The sequence below is a fragment of the Clinocottus analis genome, unplaced genomic scaffold (assembly GCF_023055335.1).
Source record: "Clinocottus analis isolate CAN_PGR_092001 unplaced genomic scaffold, fCliAna1.0.p SCAF_23, whole genome shotgun sequence".
Classification (NCBI taxonomy): Eukaryota; Metazoa; Chordata; class Actinopteri; order Perciformes; family Cottidae; genus Clinocottus; species Clinocottus analis.
Window position 1 is genome coordinate 5,687,470 of NW_027175965.1, and position 9,401 is coordinate 5,696,870.

Sequence of the window (9,401 nt, forward strand, 5' to 3'; positions counted from 1 at the left end):
AGGTAATATCTTACAAGCACATCCTGTTTTATAGCTGCAACCTCTTTTTTTTCATCTGGTTTTTAACACACAGTGTGTGTTAAAGTCCTCACAATATCTTGTTCATGGCCCTTCAGACTGCTTATGGGCAATTAGCATTATAGAAAATGCTGCTAGAAAATGGAAAAAGGGGGATTCTTTGTGATTCCTTACATATGTTGATTATATTACAGAGCGTACTGTATGCCTAAGTTTTGCAGTAGCTAGCATGAGTGGCCTTTTCAGCCAAGAGTTAGAAAGACACAGTTTCTCTGTCTGGCGTTCATTTATATAATGCCGTTGTTTAAATGTGTAATAAGCCTAATTTTGGTTACTGTAGTTTTTCACCTTAACTGACATGCTATGGTAGAGTGAGCCCCATCACTATACCGCCCTTAAATCACACAAAATACTGTACATTTGAAATATATGTTTTATTCACAGAGAGCTTTTCTTATGAGTGACCAGTTTTAAAAATAGCAGGTTCTCTAAGCCAGTCTGCTTCAGTAGTCTCAGCAGGAGATCTCCTCTGTTGGCAGGAGAGGAAATTCAACTGACAACGTTTCACTAGCGACTCAGGAACTAGACAGGTGTTTTTGCTGGAGGCTCCAGCTTTTGGGTCAGCCATTTAAAATGAGAAGGATGCACATACGCATACGATAACATAAGAAAACTCTGAGGGTAACTAATCTGTATCAACAACTCTCGAAAACACTTACGGCTTATATATATACATATATATATGGAGGTGTAAGAATTCCTGAACTGTAAAATCAGTAAGTCAAAACAAATATGTAAAACGTTATTCAACGGTCCCTATTTTTGATTTTGCATTGATGGCGATTTAATCCATGTGTATTTATATATAGATAGCTTCATAGCACCTGCAGGTTGGGAGTTCACCCAGAACATCTGGTTCCGGATTTATCCGCACAGAGATCCAGGAACAGAAGCCATGTGTAAGGCGACGACCCGCTCACTTCAAATATCACTCGCTCCTTCGGCCTCACCGCACGGCTCATGGAGCAGCTAACCGCTGTGATTTGTGGTGTGTGAGAGCAACTCAGTGACATGCAGTCAGTTTTATGGGTAGGCTCAGAGAACTGCCAAGAAATATAACCAGGAGAGGTCAGCAGACTTTACTGTGGCAGCTGTGAGAAAAAAAAAGAATTCAGAAATGTGTTTGTATATATTGAAATGAACATTGAAATTGAAACATGATTGAAGAAATGAATTGGTTTTCATTACAGCTTCGACAGCTGTTTTTTGGCCTATGTTTACCCTAACCATTGACTGTTTAAAGCGTTTCCTTGTTGGTGCATTTAAGGACGCTCCGACATTAGAAGTATGAGTGTCAACTGCGAACTTGAAATGCAAGAATTGTCCATCAATTTGTGTTTTTTTGTTAAGCACCATTATGCGTCTTCAACCTCCAATGAATCCTTCAGGTACCATGTTGAGGGATTTGTTCGCTATGGAGAAAGACTTTGATGAGCGGGTTTGGGTTTTGCGCGTATCTTATGAAGGACGCTCACACAAACTGTCCATGGTTTCATGCTATTTTATTGCTGTTCCAGCAAAGGCTGGGAAAAAGAGGAATGCTTGCTGTAGACATGGATGTAAACGACGCAGGTTCTAAAAATAATAAGAATTATTTATTTATCATCGTAAGACAAAACTCTATTCCTTTGATTTGACATTGGCCAAATTTCTTTCAGGGTCAAAGAAGCTCGGTGGGACAGGAGGGATCTGTTGGACGTCCGGGTCCCAGGGGAGAGATTGGACTTCCTGGACCATCTGGTGAAAGAGGACCGCCTGGTCAGAAGGTGAAAATGATAATAAATATTGAAATAATTCATTATAAATTAAAGATAGATAGATAGATGCATATGTTCTCTTTTAATCCCCAAGGGGAAATTTGTTGTCATAGTAGCAGCGCCAAACACACTTTACAGACACCAAATGGAATAAACTAAATAAACTTAACACACAAAATACATTTACATATATATATATATATATATATATATATATATATATATATATATATATATATATATATATATATATATATATACATACATATATATATATACACACACACACACACACAATGGAATACAACTAACTGTGGAGTATTAAGGACATTACATTAAATCAAATGTAAACAGTGTGCAAAATGTGCAAAATATATTTGATTTGTTGGATCAGGGCGACCTGGGACTGCCCGGGGACAGGGGAGCCTCAGGAACCAAAGGCAGAGAGGGAGTGACAGGGGACCAGGGCAGGGAAGGTGACCTGGGACCCAAAGGACAACCAGTGAGTATATGGTGGCTTTAAAGAAAAGAAAATCTATCCTAAAGTAGGATAAGTTCATTTCCGTAGCAATAATAGTGTATTCGATATTGTGGCATGTTAATTTTTAGGGATATTGGCTCATGTTTAGGTTCAGATCTGCCAGGAGCATTAACATATACAGTAATAACTAAACTTGTAAATAAGTAAAAGTAAAAGTAAGCTATTTGCACAAAAACTAGTTATTCCAACATGTTTGCATAGCAAGGTATATATAACTAGATGTGACTGAACTTCCTCCTTTTGAGGTAAATATTTCATGTGAAACATCTTCTATTCTTTTCTTCTATTCTACACCTGATGTTTCTTTGGAACTCAAATTTATCATTTTTTTCTTTATTGGTCACAAATGTGTCTTTCACAGATGAAATATTTTCTTGACTTTAGAAAGTTTAGGTTACCCCGTTGCTCATTTTAAATTGATACCCCCCTTAGGGTTTTATAAGCTTATATACATTATTTAATACCTCTCTAAATATAGCTTCAGGGGGTTAGGAAGACAATCTGTGTGCCTGACACTTTTCCACCCAGAGTGGAGTAACAAATTATCTGGGCAAGGCCAGGAATGGAAACATTCCGCCTGTTCAGGCCAAGTTATGTAAGCTCCTCGCCCTCCAGAGACCTGACAATAAGGTGCTCCACTTTACTTATGTAACTCCTCAAAGAGAAGAAAAAAGAAACAACATTCAATCCCTCGCTCTCCTCTCCCTCCACTACTTCTCTCCATTGATGCTCGTGAAACAGAGAGCAGACTCGGGCCCTTGGGTCAGATCCCTTTGCACTTTTCAGTCAATAGAGTTTCTCGGTCAAAGTCACTGGCCCGAAAGTGGAGCTGTCTAGAGAGGATGTGGACGACTGGCTGTACAAACATAGTGTGTCTGCCACTCTAGACAACAGACAGTGCTTAGACACAGAATAGGGTCCAGACACCAAACCCCAGACTTTCGAGGAGGGTGTGTGTATAGGGGCCGGGGCCACTGCAGATCCAGACATAAAGCCCTGTGTGTGTCCTTGTCTTCCTTTGAAACGGACAAGGACATTTAAAAAAAAAAAAAAACACTTATAAAAGGGTATGAATGACACAATCACTTACACACGTGCACACCACATGCACAGACACGCATCATACTCATGATATGGCTTGTTGCCCATCAGATGTGCAAGCATTAATGTACTGGTTGTCCTGCCTGTATATTCTAGTGTTTTATATATCCATCTTGACTTAGTTTTGTGAATTTGTTTTGTGTTTGTTTTTCAGGCTGCCATAAAAAAAATTGGACAGGGACAGCATATGAAAATTAGCCTTCTCGCTAACTCTGGCTCACTTACAGTTGTACTGTTGATCAGTGTGCATTGTCCCTGTAAAATAAACAAATAAATGTAAAAAATATGATAATGATGTGTTTGTCAAATGCAGACTAAATGGCAAGTGAGTGAAATGCAAAGCTCCTCTGTTGCTATGATGTGACTTTATTTTTGTGCTTTCAGGGGCAAGCTGGAGATCTGGGGATGGTTGGTTTACAGGGCTTCCCAGGGCCAATGGTAAGAGACTAAGAGACATTAGTCAACCAAGATTTAGAGTGTGAAAGATGATAAAATAGAACAGAAGGAAGGAAATAAGCAAGCATCAGATTGTTCCCGTACAATGACACACAGAGTACCCAAACCTCTTTTCCCTTTCAAGGGGCCGAATGGTGATTTGGGATTGAGAGGCTTCCCTGGCCCGAAAGGCCCAATGGGCACTCTGGTGAGTTTAACAGAAGAAGAAAAAAAAAACAGTAAAGCACACCAAGTACTTCTTCACAGCAGGGATTCAAACGTATTATTCCAGTCGTGGAATAATATTCAAAATAATACAATATTCTGAAATATTCATACAGATCTCTTCAACTCCTCTGTAGAGAACACACACTTTCTGTTGTAATCACTTATGACACTCTTGACACACTTTTTTTTCACTCGTGAGAATGTGTACATTCAGTCAGACTTATTGTTTTAATCCTCAACCCTGCTGTTTGTTTCAGGGATTCACTGGACCTGTCGGCCCTGAAGGAACGATTGGCCCGATGGGAAAACCCGTAGGTTTCTGTGTTTGAGTTTGTGTGCAATGCGAGTTGTATTACAAGGAAATCAAAAGACAATTACCTTTTTTTAAAAATAAAAAAAAACAGTACATTAACTGGTATTGTATATTCACTGTGTTTTGCTAATTCAAGTTCATATAGAATACAGAGTGGGGAAAACAATACTGTACATCTTTTCCACAGGGGCCAAGGGGTCTGAAGGGGAGCAGCGGTGAAATGGTACGATCTGATTCAAACCAGTAACCAACACTGAAAAGACTGATTATGTGATACTGATTTATATTACGTATGATTACATGTTTACTGAAATTCCTGACTGAATAAGCATTGCTGGGCCAGTGATTATGGTGCCACCTCAAAGCAAGTTTGTGAGTGTAAAAAGTACCGACTGACGATGACGAAGGCTGTGTTTATATGGCCGGTCCTTAAGTGAGAGCAGATCGGTGGGGCTGCGTCATCGTCAAAGTAGCTGATTTCAGTCTCTCGCCGTGGGGCCTTCCAGTATTCTCAGACCCTCTTGTGTAAACACTGTTAAGGAAATGCCTTGTCAAAATATTAGCATGGCAGACCGCAGTGCAGTCTGCGTATTCATTATAACACGACCACACTGACTGTGCACACTTCATACAAGCCTTTTCTCAAATACTGATGATGTGTAGAATGTGTGCATATACTCTCACACACATGGACATGAACTACCTGAAACCCCTTTTTTTTACATGGGCTGCTAAATTCTTATGATTTCCAGAGCAAACAGGACAAACAGAATACATTTTGAATGCATGATTTCATCCAGATCAACACTGATATTCTTTCTCACACTTTCAGGGGCCTCAAGGACCAGAGGGAAGTCCAGGACCTAGCGTAAGTGCTGACATCACTATCAGATTTCAGCTTACAGTACACATATCGACTCACATATTCATTTGTGGCCTGGATGTATGAAACAAAAAGGAAACAGGACAATGTGAGATTACTGGTGGTTTTGCTATATGATATTTCAAATGGTTTATTTTATATTTATACTATGAAATAAAAAAAAACAAACTCAAATACATTTGGTCAGTCCAAAATGGGACTCATTTTGTCTTCTACTTTCCTCCCACCTCAGGGACCTCCTGGTGCTCCGGGTCCAACAGTAAGTGCCTCATGTCACATGTTGCTATACAACTACAAGGCAGGAGTCATGTTTTGAGTGTCGTGCAAAAGACTTGCAAAAGAAAGGTTTGGCCCATGAAGTCACAGGAGAAAATGCCCAGCTATTGGCTAACACAAATATATATTTATAATTTACATTTCACTGAACCCTGTAATCTCAGTCTCTCTGGAGAGTAACACAGCGACATCACTCTTTGTTCCTAAACCCAAGCTTTGTGACTGCTCAAGCTTCATTAGGCTTTTCAGAGAAATAAAGAAACGACAACAGAGCAAAGCCACGATGGCCAAACATGTCTTGTTTGCGTATAGTCGTTAAACTAAAGATGCTCCATTGAATCCAAATGAACATTTTAGTTCAGTAGCATTGGCAGTGGTGAGAGAGTTGTCTTCCAGTGTGATAGAAGCCTTCTTCACATCTAGTATCTGTCATAAGTTGTGTATAACGTGGAGCTTTCTCCTATCTGAATGACCTTTTCCTGTTTGAACATTTCTAAGAACCCAGAAAAGCAACTATATCAGATCCCTTTTATGTTTACACACATTATATGATAAAATGTAGTGTTTGTGCCGAGTGGAATGTGTTATCCTTTCCTCTACTGAAGTCAGGAATGTCAGAGTTTATTGATGCAAGACTCATTTTACAGCTTTTCTGGTATTAAAGTGTGTTCTTATTATTTCTCTGTAAACCATGTGTGTATTAAAACATTCATGTTTTCTATAACCAATAAAAAAAGCCTACGGATTAAAATATTTCAGTTAAATAATGAACAGGGCACTGAATGTGTTATGTTTTCATGAAACTGAATACGTTGATTTTGATTCTACAGAGGCAGATTTATGTTGACTCAGCAGTCTATGGTCTATCTGATTCTGACGCTGCCCTCAGGACAGAGGTAAGGCACTAATCCACTGAAAGGGGTCAATGGGCGGGTTGTAGCATGGGTGACCGAAAAGCGGATGGAAAGTCTAATGGATAGTTGGGAAGTGGTTTTAAACTCTTGGGCAACATTCTTCCCAATTCAGTTTAGAGTTTGACAGCGCTGTCTTCTTCACCAGAGTTTCCAGAACACAGAGATGAGCCTGCCAGATCAGAACACGGAGATACTTAAGACTCTACGTTACCTAAGCAGTGTAATTGAGAGCATCAAAAAGCCTCTGGGCACAAGGGAGAACCCGGCTCGTGTCTGTAAAGATCTGCTTGACTGTCATCACAGGCTCAGAGATGGTGAGAGTCGTATCGAGACTGATACTGAATAGATGCAGGATCAAAAGGCACATGATGATGTTTGGATGGGCCTTTATAAAATACTTGCCCTTCCTTTCCCTCTGTCCCTGTCCTGCCTTGGTATTGGGGACTTTCAGGTTGGTTCTGGATTGATCCAAACTTGGGCTGCACTTCTGATGCTTTCAAGGTCTTCTGCAACTTTACCGCAGGAGGGCAGACCTGTTTACACCCAGTGGCCTCTAATAAGGTAAAATGGCCTCTTAAAGTGGTAAAAAGATGAAAATATTTGAAGATGCTAGTTAAAACAACGACTCTTTGTTGTTTTTGCTATTAACATTTGAATATGAATACATAGAAACAGTGGTTATGTTATGTTTAAGATCTTGGACACAAGTTTGTCATCTGTCATTCATGTCTCCATCCATGCCAGCAGATTCCATGAACTTGTTCACATTGTCTCCCACAACAATAGAGCACTCACTTAAAACTTTAACTGTGACAATCCTCTGTATTGTCCCTGTAGGAGGCTCTATCACACACTTTTTAAACATTTGAATTGTGAGTCTTTATCGTTTTGTAATGGCAAAGTCATCACGCTACTGACTCCGCTCCCTCCCACAGATGGTGTTTGATGTCGGGAAAGTCCAAATGAAGTTTCTCCATTTACTGAGTACTGAGGCCAGTCACAGCATCACACTCCACTGCCTAAATGATCCTCCACACGGCACCACAGACAGCTTCAGAACCACCGGATCCGTACCGCAAGAGAACACCACACTTCGGTTTCGTGGCTGGAACAAACAGATGTTTGAGAAAGACACAGTACTTGAACCACATGTGCTACAAGACGAGTGCAAGGTAATGAGCAGGACAGAGAACTGGTTCAGCGATATCTTTTTAAGCATAGTCTGGAATATTCATGAAACATATGTCATATCAATTTGGAACATGAATCACTTTTTCTTCTTTTTTTTTTTTCTTCTCTTTTTCTCTTTTAGGTCCAAGATGGCAGCTGGCACCAGTCACGTTTCTTCTTCCATACTCAGGACAGTCGTCAGCTCCCTATTGTAGACATCCAGGAGTTTCCCACATCACAGTCCAATAGTGAGCTCCATATAGAAATCAGTCCGGTCTGCTTCCTCTGACACCAACATCACCGTCCTGTAACCTATTTACATGAACTACTAAAATACAAGGCTGTTACAAAAAAAACAAAAAACATGGCTGCCTACCAAAGAGATTGTTGCATTTGTTGGATACCGGTAATGGGACCTGTCGGAGCAGCAACTGCCCCATGTCCAATCGAAGGCAGACTTGCATGGAAGAACTCAATCTTGATGGAAAATCCGGGCCAAGAAGGCCAAGGGATAAGAGTGTATACCAATATTTATCAAAAATTGTATAAAGTTTTGTTTTGTTCATAATTGTTAGTCAAACGGTGCTTAGGTCGGCTGTATATGGACCCATATTACTCCCTGATCACAGGGTAGGATGTCACTAAGTAGCAGCCTATCCAAACCCCCAAAACTCACGCCTCCTTCTCCCCCCTCTTCCACAAACACACCCAGACTATCCTAAGCAGAGGCCTAACTCGAAGGAGCGTGCCAGGCCTCTCCATAGGAGCACTGTCTAACTAAACGTTTTTTTTTTATGAGTGCAATAGCATGCGGATGATGTGTGACTGCTTTACATATTTCAATTCAATCAAAGGATTTATTTTACGTTGTTTTCATGATATTTTTGTCTTTGGTCCTGCCCAGTCGGACCGGTACATCTTGACAGATGGTGCTCTACCTCTACCTGCTCATTTGCTTTCTAGAATAGTTGCTCATGTCAAGTTAGTCTTTTTTTTTTTTTTGCCTTTTTGTTGTATGTACCGGTTACATCAAGAGCTGTTTTGTTGTCCAAGTACTTATGTTGATTTGGTCATTTCTAATTTATGAACCATTTTTTGATACACTACATATTTTTGTAGCTTTTCCTTCTAAGTGGTAGGTTCTTCAGGGGAAACCTATCATTGGTGCTGCAGCATAGAATGAGTCATCAGTGAGTTGTTACCTTTCCTGTGTATATATTGACAGCATACTGTATGTTTATTTATATCCTTTTTGTTTTTGTTGTTCACATTACTGAAACACAGTAAGTTATACTCTCAGAGAACTATTTGGTCAACCACAGCTCAGTCTAAAGAAGTATTTATGTTAAAAGGTGTGTCTGTGTGTTCATCCCTGTGACTGTATGTTTATCATACTGTTATTTGAGTTAATTCAGTGGTGATTAGGTGAACTGGCAGCTACACGAGGCCAGAGTCAGAATACACAGAAAACAGTCATATTCTTAAGTTATGTTACCTTGAACAAAGTGTAATTATATAAGTATGTGCAGGATAAATGTGGATTCAAATGTGTAAATAATAATAATATGATGACAAACAAATAAATGGAGCATTTTATCCACAAATGGTTTGTACTTTTTCAAAGACAGTAAAACAATGTCAAAGTCATACAATCTGTTGGCATACAATTACTTTTTAATGTCTGTATGATCACATATACATCATG

The 9,401-nt window shown here is 39.7% G+C and overlaps 1 protein-coding gene across 1 annotated transcript in view; it reads left to right on the forward strand.

The window, feature by feature from the left end:
* Positions 1-9,279, forward strand: part of LOC137793784 (collagen alpha-1(XXIV) chain) — a 66,388-nt gene extending 57,109 nt beyond the window's left edge. The window contains exons 48-60 of the mRNA XM_068590140.1: positions 1,737-1,844; positions 2,230-2,337; positions 3,862-3,915; positions 4,058-4,120; positions 4,398-4,451; positions 4,641-4,676; positions 5,286-5,321; positions 5,569-5,595; positions 6,443-6,508; positions 6,672-6,840; positions 6,978-7,087; positions 7,462-7,698; positions 7,839-9,279. Coding sequence (XP_068446241.1) covers positions 1,737-1,844; positions 2,230-2,337; positions 3,862-3,915; positions 4,058-4,120; positions 4,398-4,451; positions 4,641-4,676; positions 5,286-5,321; positions 5,569-5,595; positions 6,443-6,508; positions 6,672-6,840; positions 6,978-7,087; positions 7,462-7,698; positions 7,839-7,985 — 1,215 coding nt within the window. The 3' untranslated portion in view covers positions 7,986-9,279. The remainder of the gene's footprint in view (positions 1-1,736; positions 1,845-2,229; positions 2,338-3,861; positions 3,916-4,057; positions 4,121-4,397; positions 4,452-4,640; positions 4,677-5,285; positions 5,322-5,568; positions 5,596-6,442; positions 6,509-6,671; positions 6,841-6,977; positions 7,088-7,461; positions 7,699-7,838) is intronic.
* The last annotated feature ends 122 nt before the right edge of the window (positions 9,280-9,401 follow it).